Raw genomic sequence first — 27012 nt, forward strand, 5'->3', positions numbered from 1 at the left:
AAAAAAAAAACCCGGAGACTCTGGCATTGAGCCTGCAGGAACGCTGATGGACACCTAAAGATGAAAAACGTTCTTCATATTTATGCTTCCTATACTTCCACCTTACAGCTCTAAAAAAATACATGAACAAGAAGAAAAAAAAAACAGTTCCAATACTTGAAAGGCCTTGCAAAACAAAGCATTTTGGATATATTTCAATTGTTTAATATTTTATACTAATTAGCATATTTTAGTCTTAAAATATTATAGAAAGACAGCCATGGTGGAAAAAAAACGTGTTTTTAATTATCATGCCGAGGCATAATTCACAATTATAAAATTTATTCTTGTAAGTTTAAATAAATTCACCAAGTTGTACAAGTGCCACTACAACCAATTTTGGAAGATTTCCATTTTTCTCAACATAACCCTCGCATGCATTAAATGAACTCTTGTCCCTCCCACACACAGTCACAGATGCATGTCCTTTCATGAAGGGCTGCTTCTCTTTAACAGAATCATTGTGAGACTCACCCTTACTGCAGGATGTACTAGAGTCGCATTCCGTGTTATGACTTCCATTGGATTGTTCTATCGCGTTTCATGATTCTATTCATCAGCTAACAGACATTTCGCTCACTTCTGCTTTTGATCATTACAAATGACATTGACATTGTCATTTTAAAAGATCTATTTCCACTTCCCTACCTGCATAAGACAGAGTTGGGCCAGGATCAAACATCCATGGAAAATACAGAAGTAGATGACAAGAACCAAATAATGATAATATACATCATGGCAATAAATACAGTACAATGATGCAGATATTAAAGTCCAATCTTACATTATATTTGCCAAAAAAAAACAAGTTTAGAGTGTATTTTAAGATTATAAAGCAGTAAGTGCAATAAGATCCCAAATGTGTCTATTTATACGAGTATAGAAATAATTTCATCAATTGTAAGATGCACGCACTTTTTCCAATACCAACTACCCTTTATAATCAGGTTAGGATGCATCATCTCTGTGAAGCCATTGATGTCACTACACAGGTGCCAGTGTCAGAAGCAGAACCATCATGGCTTGCAGAGTGAACGGACGAATCTCTCCTCCACCTCTGAGGAGCAAATGTTTGAGGTAAGAGCCAGAGACGTTATACTCACAACAAAATTTGTTTCATTCCTGGAGACTGAACTTAGGCAAGACCTGTATAATACAAAGCTTGCCCAAAGTCTAGCATCTCTATAGCTTTTTTAAAAAAACAATTATTAAGAATATTTCTAACTCAAAGAAATTATATTGAATGGAAAGTCATGGACAACTATGAATGGGTCTCCAGAAAGTTTATGGAAAACATATATTACAAAAAAAACATGAATTATTTCAAAATTGTTTTGCACTAAGACAAATCTACCTGACATCTTCCATGAAAAACTTTTTCTTAGGCACCTGCATACAATTCTAAAAATAAATTCTGAATAGTTAGATCCTGAATATGATATGCTTAAAGAATACTAAGCCAATTTATTTCATTTCTGTTCCACATTAGGTTTGTGAAGAGTAATAATTGATGAAAATTTGCCTAATTAAATCTATATAAAGTTCTTTTGATAAACACGAAACAAAAATTCTGTGTGGTAAGAAAAGGTGACACAAACCATAAACCACAAGCTGGTAGGACAGAGTTCATGGCCACAGAGAGAGCAGAGAAGGCCATGGAACATCTAATGGACCAGAAAATAAGAGCATTAAAAATAACTAACACGTGTTTGACTACAAGGGAGGCCAATCTGAGAAACAAATAAAACAATAGGATTGATTACATTTTTAAAAAATTATTAACTGGATTTTAGAATGAAACATGATTAGCCATTACTAATTTTTTTTCCGATGTTATAGGAGAAAAATGTGTGCAAAAGAAGATTCTCTACCTCCTTGCATGTAACACAGGGTGATCTGGAGGAGGCAGAACTACTGCGTTATGGGTGATCAGCAAGACCACGTGGGCCTGCAAAGGAGACACCCATCATGTAAGCTCTCGGGGACAGCTCCTTTCCAGGCAGAATGAGTCAAAAGCCAGGTCTAACTCCCCATAGCAGTGCCACTGTCCGTGCGGGGAATTTGGCCACATCCTCCTTGCTCACTTCCATCTGAAGTTGAGAAGAGACACAGTGTAGGAAGAAACCAAAGCTCCACCAGGGAGACCTGATACGCAGAATGGTGGGCTCGCACTCCAACCCGCATCTTTGGCTCCAGTTTTGTCCCCTCTCCTATTGGACCTCTCCACAACCGAAGAATAAGGTCATCTCGCATTACCATGTCTTAGAGTCTTTGGAGGCTTGGATAACTGTGTTAGAATTCTCAAGTAGCTAATATACAACTATTTCAGAACCATTTAGTGTTCTGGGCTTTTTCTTTCTCTGAAACACCAACCGGGGTGATTGATAATTTATGCAATAGTGATTTTCTGCCGCCTTTAGGGATCCACACCTCTCTGCCTTGCCGTTGCTTTTCATTTTTCCTGCCTTGCTTTCCTCAAAGGAGTCTAAAATGTACAGACACGGAAGAGTTTGGGCAGCTAAAGCTTGGAAAGTTGCAAAGATAAAGATCTGTTAAGGGGACCCTAGTGGGTCAATGCTGCTTCTCTTCTCTACAGGATTTTTCTCTACTAATACACAGTTAAATGTAAATCCTAATGTACACTCCATTTTACTTGCAATATGGGTTAGTTACTGTTGCCATGGAAACCTTCACTTTTACATTTACTGATTTTAATTCTGTGACATTTGCTGACTTTAGTACAATGTAAAGTTTATAAATATAACATACAGGTTTGCTGAGTTTTTTTTTTCTTTAAGGATCCATTTGCATAATTAATCTCTTCATAGATATCTAGGCACATTAGAGGGAAAGACATTAAACTGATCGTAACTAATAGTAGTCAGCAAACAACAGGCCACTTCCAGGGAGGGAAAGCTACTTCTATCGAGCCTCGAAATTCTCCAAATACTAATCAAATATCTTTGTACCTTTGATCCAGTGATAATCTCCTAACCTGGAATTTGTCCAGTGTTGGTACCTATTCAAAACACGTTTAAATCAGTTAGCTGCTTTACTGGTGATCAGAGTTGGTTTGTAAAAAGAGGACAATCATGTTTTGGAGACAACTTCCAATCCAAAACATTCTTGTGACTTTTAACTGACACTTTAAGAAGTTTATACGACAAATCATCATTGGCCCCTTCTTACTCTTAATCTTGTTCATCTTTGCATTTTTCTAAAACAGGACAATGTCCCAAATTGGAATAAATACAAGCTCTAGAAATATCTAGAAAAATTGTATCCTCTGATTATTGTCTCTTAACAGATACAGAAACTGCATACCATCTGAAATCATCAAAAAGCTAAGAAGAGAAGCACATGAGAAAGAGTATGAACTCATGCATTTATGATGAAAAAGCACTCTGTATTTCTGAGGATATTCTCCTCACAGGCATAGGTGAAAATTCATGTCACCATTCCATATTCACAGAAAAATTAATTTTGTTGTGAGCCTCCCCTAGAGAAATATGGATTCCAATAGCCATACATGTACACACACAGATGTAAATGAGAGTAAGAATTTTAAATGATGCCATCAAAATTCGTGCATTCAATACTAAAAAAAATTTAGCCAATATTGGTAGGTCTCTGTATTGTGTCTGGCACTACTTAACAATCTCGAAAGAGAAAAGTGTCTAGAGTTATACCTGGAAAAGAAAGAAGGATGAAAAAACCATGATGCCATCCTTAAGGCTTACAGGGTAAAGGGAAACCAGCCAGTAAAACGGCAAACAGGCTGAAGAGAATCACAAGAACTTCTCAAAGACAAGAGGCACTCGAAAGCAAACAGGACCACTAATAACCAAGGAAACGGAAATAATGAGACAAGAACTGGGAAGAGAGTAAACTCCTAATCAATCTTTGCTTTTAAAAAAATAAACAATGTGTCGAACAAAAATTGGTGAGTAACGAAGATGTTATCAAAGGCAGGTAAGGGGAAAGAACTGGGGATGACACAGCTCGGGACAGGAAGCGAGGACCGCCCCAGAGGGTGAGGCAGCGAGTGGATCTCAGCGATGTGCTGTTACAGCCATTTCAAAGGGATGCTGGGAAGCAGGTGAATGGGCACCATTCAACCGCAAGCTGATTCAGGCCTTGACGACACAAGGACATGCTTCTGTCAAAAATAGATGAGAAGAGGCCCTTTTCCTCCAGTAAACCTGAGGTTGAATGGGAGACCACCGCCACCCAGTACTTTCCAGAAGCATTCCAGTATCTATCAAATGTGTTGTCTTTGTTTACTCGGAAAACCAGAATACTCTTCTCTAACTTGACTTTCTACATCTGCCGTTAAAGCCTTCCCAACCATTCCCTATTACACAGTGTAAGTGTTGTTTTAAAAATGCCATTCATGTAGATTCATCTCTCAATTTCACCAAAATAAGCACAATAGCCATTGTTTTTATGGTTTGGAAAATTCAAAATCTTCAATATCACCTATCCAGTGTCAAACTTGGTCAGACCCCAATCTGTACCCCTCACCGACAGATTACATCATGTGTTTCCCACTTGCTCTCCAAACATAAACAACAACTTCTTCCAACCTCAGGGCTCTTGCACGATCAGCCCTATCTTAGCGCCCTCTTGCATCCCATGGTCCATTTGTGTAAGCTGAATCTCATTTGATCTTTAACTCTCCACTAAAACTACTTCCTCCACGAAGCCCCCGCAAAACATGTCTCTCTCTAGTCAGATCTCTTTGTTTTCATACAAACATGTTTAATCCTTTATGCGAACATATCATATTGTGTTCTATAGTACACATGAATTAGTGTGATGATTTAGTTGCTGCGTATCTCTCTCTTTCATGAGGATACATTTCCTGCAATGCAGCACTGTGTCTATGTTTACATGCCATATGCTAAATACCAAGTATTCTTCTCAATATAGGTGCCTCTTCACACAGAATTGGCAAAATTTCAAGGACCTACTCAAAATGTATACATGAGTTCTCTACTGCCAAAATCCAAAGCAAACTCCTCCGTCCATAATTCAAAACCAAGGGTAAGTACAGCAACTGTGTACTAGAGATCATCATATCCAGTAACGTGTCATTTAACTTCATGGCATTGTAAATTTCTATTTTTCTTCCTGTTGTTGATTTTGTATTGTGGCTTTTCATTTAAGGAAATGTATAGTAACTGTGTAATGGAGACTATTATATCCAGATGTGAACACACAATGCAGTGTACATTTCTACTTCCAAATCAAAAATTGACTCCCAATGAAACTGTTAACTATATCTTGACAATAAGATGCTGAATTCTGCCATTGTCCATGCCCACAATGATGGACATATGGATGTTTATGAAAAACTATACTATAGTAGGGCCCTGCGCGGTGGCGCAGTGGTTAAGGTCCTCACCTTGAACGCCCGGGATCCCATGTGGGAGCTGGTTCTGGTCCCGGCAGCCCCGCTTCCCTTCCGGCTCCCTGCCTGTGGCCCAGGAAAGCAGTCAAGGACGGCCAAAGGCCTTGGGACCCTGCACCCGCGTGGGAGACCCGGAAGAGGCTCCTGGCTTCAGATCGGCATAGCATCGGCTGTTGCGCTCACTTGGGGAGTGAATCATCAGACGGAAGATCTTCCTCTCTGTCTCTCCTCTCTGTATATCTGCCTTTCCAATAAAAAAAATAATAAAAATAAATTTTTTTAAAAAAACTATACTATAGTAATAATATAGGGGAACTCAGTTGGGGGGATTAAAAAGGGGGTAAGGGAAATTTCAGGGCTTATGGAACTGTATCATAAAATGATTGTAATAATAACAATAAAGAATTTTTTTTAAAAAAAGAACCTCCAACACCAGCTGCTATCCTCGAAAAAGCAGAATTTAGACAGGGAAGGATGAAATACTTAATTTTATATATCAGCTTTATGGGGCTAGAGGATGCCCATAGTCCTGGTTAATTACTACTCACACACTGCTGAGCAGGCCTGTGAAGGTGGCTTCTCAGAAACCAGCATCTGAATCGTGGGTTGATTATGGGAACTGATGCTCTCCAGTGAAGTGGCCCCCAGGAAGGCTGCCTGCTTCTGCAAACTCCTGACCCAGACTGGATCTGCACCGTCAGATCTAAGCTATTCAGATTTTCTTGGTTTCCTCGGTCTGCAATTTGCAAATGGCAAATCACAGAACTTGCCAGCCTGCCGAATCATGTGGGGCTATACCTCATAGTACCTCTTGTCCTGGGCATATGTTAACTTTGCTTCTGTAGAGGTGTCTGACAATATGGAGCGGGTGGAGAAGAAGGGGCATTTGGAGACAACTAGAAGTCCATTCCCAATGAACTATATGGGCATAGTGCCCCAGCATGGGCACGCCAGCTGCAGTGGCTTCCTCGGGTATGCAGCGTTTGCAGATGCTTCCCTGTGCAGGTCAACCAACCACATCCCGCCTTGGCCCCAGGGCTTGCTTGCTGATTGGTATCTCAGGCCTCTGTGTCTGCCAGCTGGGATGCCCTTATGTGCCTCCAGCATACCCAAATTTTGTAATCTTTGGAAAATCAACCCCAACTTTCTCTGTGACATTTGGTCCAAACATGATTTTGTATACGCTTTGTTCTAACACATAGGACAAGTTAGCACCATCTAAAAAATGCTTTGTGTGTTCAACCAATAGTTAGTGAATATCAATTAGATCTCAGGACCTGTGTTAGACTCTGCAAATTAAATAAAAATAAGCCATCTTATACAGTTGGGCAGTTTGCACACTGCAGAAAACTGGCCAAGAGGCTAGCAGGAGAGGGTTGACTATCAGATCACTTTGACAAGCCTGAGCAGTAGCTGTCTGCCAGAAGACCAAGAAGCTTTGCTTTCTCACAAAAGGGCCATGAACTCACCCGAAGGCAGTCCTGTACACTGCCACGCCTAGAATGTCACATCCCGCATATCTGTGGGGGAGCTTAACGTCAGCTGCTGTGCTTAAACTTCAGAGCCTGCTACTGGCTTCATACCCTTCATTCAGGCAAGAAAATTCTAAATCCTTTTCTATCTCTGATCTCTGCTTCATGACGGAAACAAAGATGAGCCATGCACAGTCCCTGACTTGAAGAAGTCCGTGACCCCGCACAGTGGTGTGACACTCCTCCTGGGCTCTCAGGGTGCACATGCAGGGCTCGGGAAGGAACCACACCAAGCTGTCAGTCAATGGCAAGGTTTTGATTGTGCCCTCTAGCAAGACTCAAGTTCTGCTGTGACGTCTCTGGACCTCATCCTTTTTGGCTGTAAAGTGGGAGCCCTTCTAGAGTGTCAGAGAGTTGAAGACAAGTTCATCTCTGGACTTGACTACACCCAGCTTCAAGTGACAAGGTGCCTCTCTCACCCTGAGCAAATGGCTCTTGAACCCAAGATGATGGCTAGGCTTTTCTGAGCCCGCTTTCTAGTCTGAAACATGGGGAGAATATGCTGATGACCACAGCAGCACAGGACTTGACTGACACGATGACGCAAAGCACGTGGCAAGACTCACATGCAGCTACTAGTCAACCACCCTTGGTTCACTGCGATGAGCAGCATTTCTGCTCTTAAGCTACCAGTCTTCTGCCTTCACCTGCAGGAGTTCCAGGCTGTAGATGACCCAGCTGCTTCTGTAGGATACTTCACTATCATGAGGGAGAGAAGCTTGGGAGTGGATTTGTTTTAAAAATCCATTAGATAACAATCTAGAAATTTCATGAATATTACTATGATCAATACCTGGGTAAGAATCATATTTTCTAATAAAATCACAAATTTAAAAGATGCACCTTCCAGAAAATGGTCCATCCCCAGGGTTGGGGGACTGCTTGTGTTGCATTCAGATTTTTAAATGGTCTTAAGGAAACTGTTCACTTTTTCTCACTGAAAGGTTAGAGCACAGTAGGTTAGGGGCTTGCTTGCAGCCATTCCTGGCACATTAATGCGTCATGACATTGTGCTCTTCTTGGTTGCTTAAGGAGCTTAGTTCTTGAAAGATCACCAGAAATTCAGCATCCTCAAGAAGTTAGAGGTGTCCTAGACTAAAAACATGAGCATCCGGGTCACAATTTGCCACAAAACACAAGTAACCTTAAGAGTAAGCATGTATGTAGGCACACGTGTGTATGCCCACGAGCTTGTCAACACCACGGTCCCACTGGCATAGCTGGTGTTCTCATTGCTCTCCCAACAGCCCACTCATCCGTGGAGCACTTGTCTCCCTGACCATAGCCAGGATACAGGCATCCTGCGGGCAAGACGTTCCCTCATGGCCTTCATCACTAAGAACATAACCCCCAAATAAATAAATAAATAAGCTCATTTGTTGCAGAATGAATGAGTTGATGCAATTCCATCCTACACACCACAGGGTGCCACCATGAATGCAATGACTTAAATGGTTTTAAAATCAAAGCCATCATAAAAGTAACAGCAGAGTTCTTTCTTCTCTGCTTTCCCCCTGCCTTCATGGAAAAAAAAGTCACAGGAAATATAGAATTAAGACTGCAAACCATTCCCCAACCATTCTCTCCCCACCTCCCCCATTCCCTCATTATACCAAGAGTATCTGGTATCCCTTCAAGGCAGTCTCCAGAGACGGGGTAATATTATATAAGGTTGAGCTTGTTGGAAACACAATGGAGTGAATTAAGGCTGAGATTTCAGTTGCTAACTATAAATGTCTTGACATATTTTCCTTTCAGATGAACGCCTGGAAATACAATAAGCTATATTTTAATGTTTGTTTGTTTCAAACACAGTATTTTTTTCAACAGACAAATGCAAAGTTTTGAGTCCAGACAAAAACAGGTTTAAATCACCAGCCCAGCAAGCAGTTTCTAAAACAGTGCACACAAGTAATGGTTTGCAAGCATTTTAATGCACTTAGCCAACAACCGTTAACAGTCTTTTCACAATAACCTAACACCTTAAGCTGATTTTCTAGTCTTGGTTCAGATAAATTTTAACCTTTCTAAACACACTGGTAGAACTGGGCATCCATCCCCCTGAACTCTGTAATTTTAGTACATCCTGCATTTGAATTTTGAGCTTCTTTTATGATGACAGGAAAAAACAGCCACTGGGCTTCCTGTCGGTGCGGGCTTTAACAATGGTACACAATCTTTGTGAGGCTAAAACATGGCCTTCCAGCTTCAGTCAGCCTGGGAGGAGAAAAGGAGGCTCGTGACTCAGCAAGAGCCTCACTCAAAACAAAACAAAAAACAAAAAAGGTGGAAGAGAAAGAACAGAAGGAAGCTCAACAGATTCAAAAACACTCCTGGCCCTTGGCTTCGTATAGAACAACGTGGATGGCAACTGGCCACAGGCCACCTCATTGCAGCCACAGGTGTGGAGATGTTTGGCTCTCCTATCGTGTCTGTTCCAGGGAAGTCAGAGGTGGAAAGAGGCTCAGGGAAGGAAAAGGTTTATCCAAGGCCACTCTGAGGTTTGGAAGCAGAAGGTCTGAGAAGGATTTGAAGAAAACATACAAAGTATATGAACCATCAAGTGTCCTTCAGGGAAGGGAATGACCACATGCAGACACCCTCGGTGTTGGCGGTTTTCCTGTGCTCCCGTTAGCCACATGATGTTCCTGTGACATGGTATGCGTTGTTGCACCCATTCTACTGACTGATAGATACACTGACTTGGAGACCTGGCTGTGCACTGCGCCTGTTTCAACCCGTGTTGTCCTTTGCTGTCCTTTCTTGTTCTCTTCTCACGTCCTCCGTTGTCACAGATCTGTAGGATACCTGGGCCACACTGGTTGTGGCTAAGAGAATTTTCCAGAACACACAACACAGCCTTTCAATCTCCTATAAAAGGTCCTGATTGTGTCCATGCAGGAAGAAAATCAGAACATGGAGAATCTGGGGCATCCACCTTCTGAAATGGCAGCTCCAAGTTTCGTGGTCCATGGTAACATAACCTTACCATACAGTAATTTTGCATATTTTTTAAATGCCGTGAAAATCCATCCTGTGCCTTAGACACACAGGGCTAAAAATAGCTCAGTCAGCCAGCAAGCGTGCATGAAGCTTCCCTTGCGCATCTCCCATCTACTGATTTCTTCTCTCTGCATACAAAGATGCTCTAAGACGGACACCAACCCACCCTTCCCAAAGGGAACGGAGCACTACCAGGGCAGATCAGATCCAACTGTTTCACTTCACACACAAAGCAGAAACTAGCTGCCTTGGCTCTCTTTCTCCAAGCTGACGCCGATTGAATTTTTTATGTGTTCTAGGCTTAGGGACCTTCTCTCAGTAAATTCCCTGAAAAACTCCTATGAAGGGCCTGGCACAGTAAGCTAATGACTACAGTGTTCGCCTTTCATGCACCAGGATCCCACATGGGTGCTGGTTCGTGTCCCGGCTGCTCCACTTCCCACTCAGTTCCCTGCTTGTGGCCTGGAAAAGCAGTCAAGGACAGCCCAAAGCCTTCGGACTCTGCTCCCATGAAGAAGACCTGAAGGAGGCTCCTGGCTCCTAGCTTTGGATTTGCTCAGCTCTGGCCATTGCAACTGCTTGGGGTGTGAACCAACAGATGGAAGATATTTCTCTTTGTTACTCCTTCTCTCTGTAATCTGATTTTCCAATAAAAACAAAATAAATCTTTTTTTAAAAAATCCTCTCATGCAACATTTACAGTGTTGTGCCATTTTCCAGACCAGGAAACTAAGTCACAGAAGTGTCAATGGTCATGCTACAGTCCCACAGCTTTTCTCTGAAGAGCAACATCTTCAGAGAGTGGCACCCCTCCATCCTATCCTGATTTATTTCTTCCCACCTGCACCAGCCCCCACCCTACACACACACACACACACACACACACACACACACACACACACACATCCTAAGCTGCAGGAATGCCAGTATACTTGCTCTTCCTCAAAGTAACTTCAACTTTCAAGACTCAACGTCTTTGTGTTTGCAGTTCCTTTGACATCAGACACTTCTTCCCCTTATTTCTGAACTGGCAAACTCCCACTCATCCCCCAGTCCTGGGACAGTCCTCAATCCTTACTGCAGCCTCACCAAGCTCTTCTCAAATAAGGAGGCTGCGCTCTTTTGTCACTACTTCAGCAAGATTACATATATTGGCCTCTCAGCGTTTGTTCAACAAATAAGCCCTAATAACAAATGCTAACACTTGCTGGATGCAGGCACTTTGCTAACAATTGGTAAGAATTCTCTCACCATCTTTCTAAAAACCCAAAGTCAAATTCCACCATCATCTCCACCACCCCCATGAGGCTACTGCAGGCACCAAGGAGAAAATTAAGTTGCCCAGGGGTCCCACAAACACTAAAAAAGAAATTTGCATGATTGTAGAAGTTAAGTACTCAATGCTAACATCATCGTAGGGAAATTACTCCTAATAGTTTGTCGTACTAGAAGCATACATGAATGGAGCTTATTTATAGAACACATATTACCAACAGATAAACAGCAATAACTTAAAAATGAATTATAAAACTGTGGCCTCTGAAATGAAACTTTAAAAAAAAACCCACAGCTGTTAATTGCCATCAAGGACACAAATTTGAGTAATATAGCACCTGGTCCAAATGCGGTGCAGAAAACAAGATAAGATGGCACACAACTCACAACAAAGCACACTTCACTGTTGGATCAAAAGACACAGGCAAGCAAGAGCACCATCTGCTAGTTCATTCTCCATGTGCATGCAGTGACCAGGGCTGCGCCAGGCATGTTAATTCAGGTCTTCCACATGGGTGTCAGAAACCCAATGACTTCAGCTAACATCTGCTGTCTACCAGGATCTGCACTGACAAGAAACCAAACCCAGTACTCCAATGTGGATGCTTAAGTCCTGACTGCTGTCTTCATGGCTGGACCAGACACTGTCCCACAGTACAGTACTCTAATATGGGATGCATACCTCCTGAATGGTATCTTGACAGTTGGACTAAACATTGTCCCATAGCACAGTTTTTGAGATACTCCTTTTCTGCTTGAATTAAAGATGTGTCCATCCAATATGACTCTGGACCCTATGCAAAGTACATGCTTGCAATGGAAGAATCATGATTGGATTTGAACTGTAATACTGCAACTAGGTGGAGAAATCCACCATGGGGGGAGGGTACAGGGAGGGGTTGGGGGAATCCCAGAGCTTATGAAACTGTCATAAAATGAAATGTAATTAAAAAAAAAAGATGTGTCCACTAAGCAGTATTACAAATGAACTGGTTATATCCTAACCACTGTTTCTGGATCAACACCAAGTTTCAACATTAATCCAAACACCCTTCTGAGTATGAATCATGCAAAGATCATTTTGGTTACAAGTTCTACATAAGGTAGCATACTGACTGCCTATTGATTCAGTAATAATACAAAAGAAAGAATAGCAGGGAAAAAAAGAACTGCCCTCAAATTGGAGAATGGTCTTCATAAAAGATGACACAGCTTCAGACTCTAGCCTTCAGACTCGTCCTAAAATGCTAATAGTAATCAGAATAGAACCAGTAAAAGTCCTTGATGTCATCACTTTTCTGGCTTAGTAGGGAATAAGAGCAGTAGTTATGAACTCTGAACTATTAGGGTTCAGAGGATTCAAACCATAGGAAAAGAGGTCAAAGGATATGAGTATGTGTGTTAATTTTTCAAGCATACACAGATGTATGAATAATTCAGTGACTCAAATTACATTATAAAGAGAGTTAACTAAATGTTGAATACTCATAACTTTAAAGAGCTGGATTCAAAAGAATGTTCAATATGCTCCCTAAGCAAAGGAATTCTCACGGATGCGCATGTGTATGTTGAATTTATACAGCAATGTTAGCAGCAATGCTTCGCATGGTAAAATTAAACACGACTTACGTTCTGCTTTGCCACTGCTATATTTTTCATGTATTTCATAATGAGCACTGGATGTACAATATCTGTTCATCAATTGCTGCAGTAATCATCATTAATATTTAACATTAAACATGAATCTTAGTATTAGTAATAACCATTTGCATTTTGGGGTCCAGGCGTTGTGCTAGCACTTTATAAGAATTCTCTTACACTTTGTCACAACAACTCAGAGAAACAGATTCTCCATCACCCCAGCACCTGTGATGGCAGCCCTGGTACAGCGGAATAAAGAACATCCCAGAGCTGCAGTCACATCACTTACACAGCTCTCAGACTGTTCTGACATTTTTTTTAAGTAGGTAGGTCCTTTAAAGCAGATGTAACATGACTTCACCAAAATTGGCAAAGAAAATCGCAAAAGCAAAAGCAACAAACACTGGTGAGGGATATTTCAATATTCAAAGCATGTTGCTAGCTAAACTTTTGTGGTACTTTCGGCCAAGTCATCACTTGGGATACCCCATCCCCTGCTAGTGTCGACTTGAGCACTGGTTCTTCTGCTTCCAGTCGGCTTCCTGACAACGTATCCAGGAGGCAGCACGTGTTGGCTCCAGTGCTTGGGTCCCTGCCACACATACCGGAAATGGAGTTCTAGACTCCTGGCTGGAACCTGCCACTCTGCTCCAGAAACAAACAAAAAAATCCTACAACAACGCAAAAGAGAGCACTAAAATGTTAACTCCATGGACTGCTAACTACAGGACATGGGTTTTAAAAATCAGCATGACGTTAACTAGCAATAACACTTCTTCAAAACAACTGGAAAAATGAAGAGATATGGGGACTCAACAAGGATAACATGTTTTAAGAGTTGCAGTACAAAATGAGCAGTTGGTTCAGGGTGTTTTAATTTGATAGTTTGTGATATTATGTGGTAACAGATGGGTGCCAAAACCCGAGATTCCATCTGAACTTGTAGCACCACATGGTCCAGGTACGCCCTACTTGGATCTCATTTCTGTACTCCAAAATCAGGAGCTTGGGTTAGATTTCATCTCACCTGTGGTTTAGCCCTGGGATTCTGAGATTCAGCCAAGTGAGGAGCAGTAGTTGCCATCAAACCAAGATTTTGCAAAGGCAGGTGACAGATACTAACTGCTGAGTTTCCATTTCAAGTAAGGAGTTTTACCCAACCCCAGGGTTAATCATGATTAAAACTATAAGGCATAAAATAGTTTCTTTTTGTGTGTCCTGACAAATGATTTGCCTTGTTTCTTGGTTCAGCTTTTGTTTGCGCACCAATTTTGAGTCTCAAGATAAAATCCCCAAGAGTCCTAAGGAATGAGCTGCATGGGGACACAGCATTGACAAGCGCTCCTCCCCCCCGTAAACTAATTAGTTAATTAAATCTGGAACAGTTTTGTTAGAGCTGCAGACGACATTTCTCCAGAAATATGGGATAAAAGATTTTTTTCATGTAGAACTCTGAGTGAAAATCACATTTATCCTGGTGGATGAAATTAAGTATAGGAAGGTGAATGTCATGTGACACATTTGGTATGAAAAATCAAGGAGCCCCTATGCTGGAACGGGTGGGACAAATCAGCAGTGTTGTATCAGTGAAGGAGACAAAGACAGGTAGCATTGCCGCCCATCTCTCTGCTCCATCTATAGTCAGAAAGCTACCATACAGGCCCTGTCCGCCCACAGGCATCTCCACCTGTGTGAGTGCTTTCACTGTGTGAAGGAGTAAGCCACGGTGAGTCCCAGTGAATCAGTCACAAGGTCTGTCATCACACAGGCAGTGCTCCATGCTTCCAACTAGCTCTGACCCAGCTCCCCTGGAGAAATCTCTGATGGGCTGCATATTGAGAACTGTGTCTCTTTACCAGAAACGGCCGTTCAAGGGCAGGAGTGGCGCATGGGGAGTGCTTGCCAGTGTCTCCCGGGGGCATCATTTAGATTGCTCTGCCCAAGCACTGGGGTTGGGTAAGATGTCAATGCACTGTTGTCTCTACTGAGTTCTTAGATGGAGCTATCCCTAAGGGCAGCTTTTTGCCAAAAGAATGGAGTGCACAGGGTCCTGTAACTTAGTAAGTTCTTAAAACTAAACCACAGGTATGTCCCAGGGACAACTGCCACCTGGACTTTGGAGGACACGGGAACTACTCTGTAGAGGTATCACTTTCCACAAGTTCTTAGGTGATTATGTTATCTCATCATTACTCTGAAACAGTTAAAAGCTAATCAAATATTATCCAGTATTATGAGAACATCAAGCAAAAAAAAGTCCTGGAAATGTTTTACTGCAAGTTTTGTTCATGAGAGGGAAACGCACTAATGCAGGTCATATCAAACTCTGCTTTGGAAACACTTTCAAGAATTCAGGTAGGGTCTCACATTATGTACATTACTTAATTAGCAGATAGAAAATAAAGCATCGTCATCAGCACAGTGCCTATGTTTTAGTGCTTATGACATGCCAGGTACTTTACATACATCAGTCCTTCACAGTGCACATTTCAGGCTGAAAAGTCAAGGCTCAGAAAGTGAACAAGCTTTCCCAAAGGGACACAGCTTGCCTTTGAGTAGGATTTCAACACAAATTTGATTTTTTTTAGTTCATCCTCAGAGTCAGATGGTTATATACAAAACAGACACTCCACTCCAGAGGAAGAAAATACTAGTGAAAAGATTGTACAAGTTGTACACTTACACAATACCATTTGATTAGCGTCTCTCTCTCTCTCTCTCTCTCACACACACACACACACACACACACACACTATGCAATTAGCAAACAAAATCATTACAGAGCACAGCATCACACACTTGTTCTGATATAACTTGCCATATTTTCTGTAGTGCAAACCACTTCAGATAAGCTAATTAATGGCCCTGAAAAGCACTTTCCTAAAATGCAAAGTGCTCCAGGAAATGTGAAGTATTATCACGATTCCTATCATAATTCATGGCTGTGGGCCCCAACAGGTAGATTCAGAGAGAGAGAGACCGAGACAAGTGGTAGAAATATCAAATGGGAAAAAGAAACACCAGGATAAAGCTAAATATTTTTAATCATAAGTCAGAAGCTTTCCAGCAGGTTCACAAGACCCAGAGGGCAAAATTCTCAGGTCAAGATTTCCTTCACAAAGAAATTCTCCTTCCTCAGAGCTTCTCTTCCCGGCAGGTCTGGCTGTGTGCTCTACCGATGAACGCTCACTGGCTGCTAGGCTTACAGAGTCTTTTCTGATTAGAAGTCTGGGCATTTGTTGGGAAGACTCAATGTGGATTCCACGGCAGCCTCAATAGTCCTGAAGCAACATAACTTCTTCAACAAATGCACTGTGTATATCAGCTATGTGCGATGGGCACCTGGAAGCAGCTGTAAACGGAGCAGCCAAGGCCCTCCCTTACGTCATTTACATGCCATCGAGGACAATTAAGCACAGAGGAAGCAAACAGGGAGCAAGACAACATGAACTTGCCATGATTCTTATGAGGAAAAGGAATAAGTGATTGGGGATTAATTTTAGTTGTAAGAATTGAAAAAGTGTTCTCTGTGAAGGATGCCTTTCTCTGTGATCAACAGGGTGCCTCCTCTGAATCTCAAAGACAAGGAGCTAAAAGAATGCTTGCCCCTAGGAGGTACCCTGCGGTGTGGGTATATATATACACAGATATCTACATATGCATACATATGTATGTACATATCTATGAAGGGCAATGTGAGACAGAGAGAAATACACACATACATATATAGATAAACAAAGAAAGAGAGAAACAGACTTATTCCACTTACTGATTCACTTCCCAAATCACTGCAATAGTCAAGATGAGATCAATCTAACATCAAGAGCCAGGACTACCATCTGGATCTACCAGCTGTATTAGCAGAGAGCTGAAGGGAAAGAAGGGTTGCCAGAATTTCAATCCGTATACAATACGTGAAAGTCCTAAAGTGTGGCTTAAACCACTGTGCCACTGCACTCTCATTTTATTTGTGATATCTAATTGATTACCCACAAATAAAGGCAACACTACAACAAATCCAAACCCAAATTAAATTTCCTAGGGATTATCATGAGTTATTATAAGAGGATGCCACACATCCCTTCAACCACAGCGAACAGCCTGGATTTGCAAACAGGTGAGCAAGTTAACAGATCTACACAAAATCTATTATAGATTAGTCTAGAAGATGTGACTGAACCATCAGGAAGAAACAGAGTCTTAACTGCAGATTTCAGGTCTTGTCCAGGTGGCAGGAGACACTGATAGTCCCACGACAATGTCACCTAGTCTGTTTGCAAGAAAGGGGGGTCCAGCACAGTTCAGAGACCACTCCAATTCAGATAAGACAGGACGAGGGTTTCTGATGGCATTAGAAAAGGGTAGGCTTCTCTTCTTCCTAAGGAGCTGCCACGTTTAAATTTTTTCACTGGAAATCTAAAGTATCCATGTAGGTTAGCGAGCATGGTCCTGATGAGACAAGGCAAAGGTGCCAGAGCGCGTGCAATAGGCACTGGGCAGCTGCAAGGTCCTGTGACTTCGCACAGAATGGGGAGTTGGGAGCTCTGACTACAGGACAGTCCCGGCCCGGGAGGTTCATGTCTGGACTCAACCTGTCTCCACTTCTCGGAGCCTCCGTTTCCTTGTCATTGTGCGTTTCAAGGTTTGCGTGGGTCCAGTGGAGAGCCACTTCATCTACATGGGCCAGTGAGGAGAACCACCTCATCTCCAGTAACTGGCGGCCCTTCACTGTGAAAACAGTGACCTCACGGTGGCCAGCAAGATGGCAGCATCTCCCAGGGAAACCTTCTGCAGAGAGAGAGAGTCAGGGCGTGGGGCGCCTCTTAGGAGTGAATCAAATTATGGTAGTGAGAAACCAAAACATGGTGAGTTCTTCTTCCTCTATTTTTTCCAAGATTCTCAATTAATTGCCAACAAATAAAATCAATACTATGCCAAATTTTAATTCAAATTTAATTCATAATAGCTATTGTTGTGGAGGGGTAACACTCACACATGGGGTAGCTGTATACGCATCCCACTTCTGGTAAAAAACAGTCAAAATGCCATCAGGCACTGGGCGGAAATCTAAACATGTTTTAAAGAAAAAAAAATAAAGAACATTTTCAGATGACAATGCATAATATCTTACAACTCCAGTGTCTCTTGCAGTAAGGGAGCTAGTGTTAAGCGTTCTTCAACTGTGAATGTGATTTGCATTATTTTCTTTTCAATAACCAGGGAATACTTTCCATTTCTGGTTCCATCCCTTGAAACATCACTTGAGGGGCCTGGCGCGGTAGGGTAATGGTGAAAGTCCTTGCCTTGCATGCGCCAGGATCCCCTATGGGCACCAGTTCTAATCCTGGCAGCCCTGCTTGCCATCTAGCTCCCTGCCTGTGGCCTGGGAAAGCAGTCATGACGGCCCAAAGTCTTGGGACCCTGCACCTACGTAGGAGACCCGAAAGAGCTCCTCCTGGCTCCCTGCTTCAGATTGGTGCAGTACTGGCCTTTGCACGCACTTGCGGAGTGAATCATCAGACAGGAGATCTTTCTCTCTGTATATCCGCCTTTCCAATAAAAATAAAATAAATGTTAAAAAAAAAAAGAAAGAAGTTTCACTTGATTCGTTTTGAGATCAAGTCAGGCATTTGAGACACAATCAGTAGGAACACATTAGGTGAATCGGGTCAACTTCCATGCCACCTGCAAAATCGACCTACCCCAGGACAAAATGAATAGATGCACCTTTAAAACACCTGTAGGTGAAAACAGAGTCCTGGCTAACACGTCTAATCTCCCAAAGAGGAGCAATCACAAAGTATAGTTTGCACCATCTCGGAAACGATTTAACTTCTTGTTCTCAGCTGCCTAATCATTAAAATGAGTTCTTGGCAGCACCTATCAGAGGAGGCAAGCTTAGGGTTACCCAAGCCGACATACACAAAGTGCCTAGAACTGTACGTGGGACATGGCGAACACTGCAGCGACGACAGCTGAGTACCTCACTTCACACTGACTTTCCCCTACCACTCCCCCATCCACTGTGCGCTGACCCAAGGGCGTTCCTCATTATTGGGGGCTGGTTTGCATACTTCCCTTCATTACAAAATCATAACCACTATAGTACAGAGAAAATGCCTTAACCACCTCTGTCTCCTCGGCCTCTAGACTCTCATTGCCTCCAGTATGGAAATTCCTGAACAATGAGTAAATTTTTTTGTCTTAGGGATTAACAGTTGCCTGTGTTTCAGATGCACACTGCAAGAATCTAAACTGAAAAAAAAAAAAAAAAATCTAAGCTCAAACAGGAAAGGAAACAAAAGAAAGACAAAGCCATGGCCAGAAAATGACAAAGGTGTGTGGTGCCGTATTGACGTGAGCATCGCACTGACGCGATGCTGGTTTTTTCTGATACTTCTCAGGGTCAGGTGTCTCCCAGGTTACTCGTACCGTGAGATCCACCACCCACATTCAAATAAGTAAGTTTATGGATCTCATTGCATTTTTGTGTCTGTTTGTTTTGTGTTTTGTTTGCCTTTTCAGAACGAGGGTGCTCTGTGTTCCCCATGAAAAATGAGTTAACATGGACAATTATAAGAAGAGGAGATTTATGATCCTGTTCTCCATATCACTTAAATTAATTTCTTTCTGAGATCCAAACAAAAAGCTAAATGCTGAAAAAATGCAGTGTTTAAACCCTATATCGTAATTTACACACCAAAAAGAAATTTAAATGTGCATTGATTTTAGGAGCTGATAAGAATCTGTGTTGAATGTGAGTTGAAAGATTTTTTTTTCTTCTTAGCCTCCTACGAATAGTTAGTTTGCAGCAATTTTTAATTAAAAACAGTTCCCATAGTAAGAAAATGGGAGAGGGGGAAAAAAAAAAAGGGACTCCAGGAAAATAAAACCCGTACAAGAGTCCTGCAATTTGTTTTCTAAGGCCACGAAGGAAGCCTGAAAAATAAGAGTTTGGGAGTTCTCATTTTTAAAACTGCACTTTTGGTTTCATTTAAGATTTTCAAAATAGCTCTCCTTACCACTACCCAACCCCCTCCTCCAACCCTCACGCAGCCCCTTCAAAAAAAGTTGGAAAGTTCTGTTTTTAACACTAAAATCATTCCTTTACCTCTCAGAGGAACACAAACATCTTTTTTCTTTCTAAATTTTGAGATGGGAAGGCCAGTCCAAGTTGTAACAAAGCCTGTTTTTTATTTTTTTTTCACTTATCCAAAATAACCTAATCTCATTTTAACTAGATTCCATCTGAACATCAACGATATTGAGCTATTCCATGAATAAACATGATGTTACAACATGAAACCCTGTGACTGAAGTAGATAAAAATGTAGCTGAAAGAAAAGAGAATCCGCCTCCCTCCAGGCCCCCTCCCCAGGGAGCTAGAGTTGTGCTAAGGAGGGGTGAAAACCAGCAGATTTAAATTTCAAGGTCTTCAAACATTTTTAACATTCATATTAAATCCTGTGAAACTAAACACTGTAATTCTAATAAAATCCTTGTGTGAACAATTTCCCATTGTAATCAATTTTCTCTTTTTTGGAATGGGATTTGTAGTACGGATAAAAAGAAAACACATCTCTGAAAAGAAGCAACGTGAGGAAGCTCACACTTTCTGGTATTTTGGGTATGATGGTAAAATGACCATGGAACAACATGAAAACATATACATGTACAGGCCACAAAAATCTTGATATGATTTGGAGACAGTTGGGGTTAACAAGGGAATAAGCTACAGAAAAGTTATCTGGAATAACAAAGAGTTCCCTAGCTGTACTTGATAAACTTTCTTACATTCTCTGATAACCCAATATAGTAAGCCCCTTAAACTTAAGATGGTGTGGATGATAATGTCAACCACATTTCTCATACATTTACCTACACACACACACACACACACACACACACACACACACACACACACACACACAAACGACGCATTAACCCTTTCTTTACCTGCCTAGGACCCACAAAAGCTAAAGCAATGAGGGCCAGGTCAGGGTTTCTCTTAATTTGATTTTAAAAGGAGGTGGGGAAATATTTACACATTTTTTTATGAAACTCCCCATGATTCTGATATAGCAAAAAATTGTGGGGCAATTAAAACACATGTTTGCTTTTTTATTTAATTTTTTTTCTGTGCCCATCTTCCTTTCCAGGGAGGTGAGGCCGGAGGTCCCAGGGTCTTTGAGATGCTTGCTTCCCAGGATCTTTGAGATCCACACACTTGGGGGATCTGATGGCTTTGTAATGAAAGCAAAGGCAGGGGATAAAGGAGAGTGCTGTAACAGGAGTAGAAGGCAGAGCAACTTCAGCTCAAAAGAAGATCCCAGATCCCCGAGGCCATCCAAGTGGTGTTACTCAAGGAAGGTGCTGATTTCACCCATCCTGACTCAGATTCTCTCTCTGCCCTTGTCTACAGATTCACGTACTAGTTAGTGAATGCTGGTGGAATAGTTCCCATAAGTAGGACAAGCACTAAGCAAGACTGGCAGGATCTACATCTTCAAGCCATTTTCACTACCATCTAATTATTTCAGAACCACTTGTGATTTTGAACCAAGAAATAATATCTGCACTCTCAAGTTTACACTTTCTCATACTAGAGAGAAGGAATCAGAATGTTCAAATGAGACGGAATTGCACGTAGGGTGCAGATGAGCACTCAAGATCCACAATACACTACTTAGGAAGTGACAAAGAGGAGTTAGAAACAGAGTTAAGTCTCAATCTAATGCTCTTCACAAGAACACCAACTGGTGAGGACTCTGGGTTATTGGGTGACATGTTCGCCTCCACATGAGAATACGCCTCGGGGATCAGCCAAGGAAAAGGTAGAGAAAACATCAGGGTTCGTCATGGATTTCTTTCCATAAAAAGGTTTCCCTGGGAATTTCTACTAATTTGATCACAATTTTTAAATTACACACTAATTTGCTATAGCCTTTTTCCAGCCAAATCTATGTTCCAAAAGGAATGGAGAATGCAAAGGCTATCCAAATGGGGCAACACACTATTACGAGTTCATAATGCTGTGTACTATAGGAATGAGTCAAAGATGGTGACATGAAGCAAGAGAGGGAGAGAGAGCAGGGAAGAAGAAAAGAGGGAGAGGGGGAGTAGGGGAGAAGAGGAGAGGGAATATGAGCAGAGGGGAAAGGAGAAGGGAGGGATTGGGTGGGGAGAAGAGGAGAGGGGAGGAGAGAAGTAGAGAGGAGAGCAGGTGAGAGGAGGAAAGGGAAGGAAAGGAAAGAGGAGATGAGGATCTAGAACAGAGGAAAGGAGAGGGAAGGGAAGGGGGAGGGGAGAGGAGGGGGAGGGGAGAGGAGAGGGGAGGGGAGGGAAGAGGGAGGGGAGAGGAGAGGGGAGGAAGGGAAGGGGGAGGGGAGAGGAGAGCAGAGGAGAGGAGAGGAGGAGAAGGAAGGGAAGAGGAGAAAAATTGAGAGGGGAGGGGAGAAGAGCAGAGGGAAGGAGAGCAAAGGGGAAAGGAAAAGAGAGGGGTTGGGAGGGAAGAAGAGAAGTAGAGAGGAGTGCAGGTGAGAGGAGGGAAGGGAACGGGAATGGAGAGGAGGATAGAGAACAGAGGAGGGGAGAGGAGGGGAAAAGAGAAGACACAAAGGAGAGAAAGAGAGGAGAGGAGAGGAGAGGAGAGGGGAGGGGAGGGAAGGAGAGGGGAGGGGAAGGGAAGGGAGGGGAGGGGAGGGGAGGGGAGGGGAGGAGAGGAGAGGGGAGGGGAGGGGAGGGGAGGAGAGGAGAGGAGAGGAGAGGAGGGGAGTTGAGGGGAGGAGAGGGGAGGGGAAGGGAGGGGAGGGGAGGGGAGGGGAGGGGAGGGGAGGGGAGAGGAGGGGAGGGGAAGGAAGGGGAGGGGAGGAGAAGGGAAGAACCTGATCCTAATGCTTGGATTTATTAGTTGAATTCTAAAGTAAATACTCAACAATCTACTTTCTTTTGTGTGTGAATAAATGGATAACTCTTGCTGGAAACCCATATATTTTTATTCCAATAAATCTCTTTCAAAGCTCAGAAGAACTTTATTACAAAAACATCACTAGTAAAGACACAGTGTAACTTTTTCATAAAGTCATTTTTTCTAAATGCATATCATGATCAAAACTGACCATTTAGTGTTAATACTGAAATATCTTGGAACAATTATTCAGTCCTCATTTCTTCAATATAATAAAAACAACATTATGGCATTGGGTACATGACATCATTTATCACTCAGCAAAGAGCAGGGTGATAGCAGGGTGACGATTTTGATAAGCATGAGAAAGAACTAATAAGTTAAGGAAACATGGCTGGGGTTGGGGACAGAGACATCCTAAAATCTTTAATATTTATTAGAACAAGCCTCTCTGTTGCTGAGCTGTGAAATAGTTTACTGTTTCACTCAGACTAGTCTCTCAAAGTAATAGCCCACAATGCAAAAGTTAGGAGTTCCTGAGTTTAGTTCTCACAAAAACAGTGTCATTTTTGAAAAACATGATACAAATGGACCAGGAGGGAGGCGCTTCACATGTCTTATCTCAAATGTGAAACAAATGTGGGGTTGATGCATCCTGCGGATTTTGGTAAGGGCCAGTTTCCCAGGTCAGAACTGTCCCCCATAGGGAGAGAACACCAAAACACCCAGATTTCAGAGACATCCACCTGCCCCAAGAACTGAAACCCTTCTGGCAAGTCCTTACAAACTTTCTGCAGCATAAGTGACAGGAGTTATTTTCAAATCCTATTGCTTTTAAAGAATTGAGCCACAATGGCCTCTCGTCTCTTTAAAACAAAACAAACAACTAACTCTACTTTAAAAGACTTCCGTTCCAAAGTAGATGGTCATCAATGTGTGCCTGAACTAGAAGCAATTTTCTATCCTCTTATAATGAAAGCAGGAGATGTTCACCGAGCGCTTAAATACAAGACTCCAACACACAGTTACAAAAGTCTGGAGGGAGTATAGGAACCATCACATTCATGTACACACAGACTTCACTGACTGCTCAGCTCCCTGAGCAAGCAGGATTTACTCTCCTGCAGCAAGTGGCTTCTGGAAAGAGCCACGACATTGACCATCCAGAGAGGATCACGGTACAAAAAAACCACCCCGACCCAGCTTTGAAGCAAACAGGACCCCTCGTCCAGCAGTTGACCAATGAGAAAACAGGTCACATTTTGTGAGCTGTATTAAACCCCCACACGTGTCATCAACTCCCAAGGCTGTGTTGACAATCCGAGCAAGAGCGCATTATTTTAGGACACAAACTTCATAGAGTCCCTTCCCGAGTTAAGAGTTCATCTTCAATCCAAAATTTCACCAGAATTGTTCTCTGAAACCCTCCGAGTACTTGTACACTGCTAGAAGCTAAATCTCCCAGATTTCTATTTCCCAAGAGCCTGTGATACACAAGTACATCCAACTTCTGCAAATACTTCAACCTCAAGCTCCTACACACAGTGCCAGGGACAGACTGGCAGCTCACCTTGCCAGTCCAGTAAGCACAGAGAGAAAGTCAAGTGACATTAAACATTTCAATTGCAGAAGGCTAGCCTGGAGTTTTGCATGCAGAAAGTCCTGAGGAGAGTTGCTGGCTGCCTGGGCTGCTGCGCATCACCCCTCTCAGGCAAGAGATCCCAAACACTCAAAAACTAGAGCTGACTTGATGGCACAGCCAGCTCCCATCCTAAGGTAGAGTGCTTGGGAAGCGCGGCCATCGCCACAGCAGAAAAGTCCAAGAATGCCCCGACCCCAAGCAACTGGCTTCTTTATCTAACGCGGAAATAGACAAACATGTGTCCCTGCAGAGCTGATTCCGAAAAGTATGTGGGGTCACTGCCGTGTCCCCGTCCCCTCCGTTTGCCAGGTTGTTGGAGTTTGAAAAGTGAATGCCTGTCAGTGCAGACTTCCTCTGGGGTTTGTTTTTAAAAAGAGAGAGTGAGAGAGAGATTATCTTAAGTGCATATGTATATTTCCCCAACGCAAAGGATCACAAAATCCCTTGGAACTGTGTCTCACAAAGCAAGCCGGACAGGGGCTGAGAGCCTACACCCGCGGGGTGCCAGGGGAGCAGCATTTCTGGAGACCCTGCTTGGGAGTCAAGTGCTGGATTTTGGGTCTCAAGATTCCGGCAGAAACTGTCCTCTGCTCCAAGAGTTGCTGTGCGTGCAAACCCAGCGTTCAAACTCGTGGGCTCATCCCGGCGCTCATCTCAGCGTCTGTGGTACTAACTGGTGGGACACTTCCCACAGATTTTCCCCTCGCCAGAACCCCCTCGAGAAAAGCCCAGGCGCAGTTTAACAAAAACCCCCAACCCACCCGCAAGGCTGAAGTACTTACCTCTGTTCGAGACTGCAGTCTCTTGTTCATCTCATAGATTCGGTACTCTGGCTGCACCATGTAGGGTGTATGTCTCCTATAAAATGGGCCGAAAGGAGAAGAATAGAAGGGGTCATGTGGCGTGCTGGACATCTTGCCTGCTTGTCGAAAATCAAGCTCAACAGAGTGGCAGCAACGTCCATGCAGGGCACATGGGCTGTGTTCTTCACAGTACAAAGTAGGCGCACGCACACACACGCACACACACACAGAGCAGGCAGGCAGGCAGGCAGAACACACTGGCTGAGAACTGCTGTGGGAGCTTGTATAGCGGGAGCGGAGCGGGAGAGCGGGAGGAGGGAGGACGGCAGGGAGGGAGGGAGGGAGCGCGGCAGAGGAGGGAGAGGGAGAGCGCAGGAGCTCCAGAGAGGGAGGGAGACTGGTAAGCAGGAAGGGAGGGAAGGGTAGAGAGCTGGAGAGGCAGAGAGAGAGAGAGAGAGAGAGAGAGAGAGAGAGAGAGAGAGAGAGAGAGAGAGAATAGCTTTAGGCACCACTGCTTGTTTTTAAAGAAGCAGTTTGTGGAGAGGTCACTTCCCGTCCACATTGTAGCCTAGTTCAAAAATATAATTCTCCTCCTAGGCTGACAAGAGGTCTAAGGTTTGGTTTTAATTTTTTCCCCTCCAGCCAGGACCCTTTACAACCTGATTGCTGGGCTTGTTAGCATAGAGGTGGTTTCCCCCGCTGTCTGAGGCGCTCACCCCTGACAGCCGCCCGGTGTAATGTATCAGAAATGGGATTACTAGGAAGCCCCAGGAACGTGGGCCGCGGTTCCCCCGAATTGGAGCGGGTCACTCCCTCCCAGGCAAAGACTTCTCTGGGCTGGAATCTCGCTGGAGAGTTTTGGCTTTCCTTGTTGCTGTTCCAAGAGCTTGTTGCATTCTTTGCATTTCCACCCCTCCCCAACCTCCCCTCTTCCCAACCCCCCCTCTTTCTCTTCCCAAGACTTCATTCAAGCCCTTTAAAGGTCTTGAAGGAGGCTTGGATTCAGGTTACCTGGGCATTTTCAGGTGAAAAACTGTCATTCTCAAGGTGGAGTGCCTGAGATAAATCCTTGGAGCGTGAGTTTGTTGTATTTTTTTTTTCTAAGAAGGAAAAAAAAAATTCTAAAAGCAGACCTCCCAATAAGATAGGCAAAGCAAAGCAAAGAACTCCCACAAAAACGACCATGGAAAATTCAGTTGAGTAGGAAATTGTAGATAATTGAACGGGTCATCCCCAAATAACATGCCTAACTCTGATGGAGACATGGTCTTTATTTTCCAAGATTGGTCAAGTATATAAATCTTCTCCCATCTGTGGTATATGGTGACTGCAAGAAAATCCAAACAGCCTTTTGGAAAGAAAAAGATCTCTGTAGAGATTTAAAGGATCTGAAACATAATCCAATTCCCCTGGAATCAATGGCAACCAGCCTGATGATACTTGAACAAAGCCCAGGCACAATTTAGATGTTTTCAACCAACACCTAGCTGGGTCACTGGCATTAAAGAAAACAGAGGGCCACCAAAAAGCAGAATGAACACAAGACCTGAATGCAAATGCATGCAAATGAGACATTTCTTCTTTTTTAATAAGCAGATTAATTAACTTTCTGCCCCAATCATGGCTTGGGGTATCTCCAAGTCATTAGCCACCAGGGAATAAAGTACTGCTAATTCTACAATTTACACCCTGAAGAAACTCGGGCACAGAAATGACCCCAAGTCGCCATCCCGGTCAGTCCTTTTCTATAACATAGT

General features: G+C 43.0%; 1 protein-coding gene across 7 annotated transcripts in view; it reads right to left on the minus strand.

Annotated features, from left to right (window-relative positions):
- Nucleotides 1-25617, minus strand: part of LDB2 (LIM domain binding 2) — a 333309-nt gene extending 307692 nt beyond the window's left edge. For 5 of the 7 annotated variants that reach the window (XM_040965820.1, XM_040965827.1, XM_040965826.1 and 2 more), the window contains exon 1: nt 25235-25617. In XM_040965820.1, coding sequence (XP_040821754.1) covers nt 25235-25366 — 132 coding nt within the window. In that variant the 5' untranslated portion in view covers nt 25367-25617. The remainder of the gene's footprint in view (nt 1-25234) is intronic. The other 2 variants (XM_040965821.1, XM_040965822.1) reach the window with 2 other exon arrangements.
- Between the last annotated feature and the right edge of the window lie 1395 nt (nt 25618-27012).

Source organism: Ochotona curzoniae, unplaced genomic scaffold (genome assembly GCF_017591425.1).
Source record: "Ochotona curzoniae isolate NIBS_2020 unplaced genomic scaffold, NIBS_Ocur_1.0 scaffold_4505, whole genome shotgun sequence".
In the NCBI taxonomy this organism is placed as follows: domain Eukaryota; kingdom Metazoa; phylum Chordata; class Mammalia; order Lagomorpha; family Ochotonidae; genus Ochotona; species Ochotona curzoniae.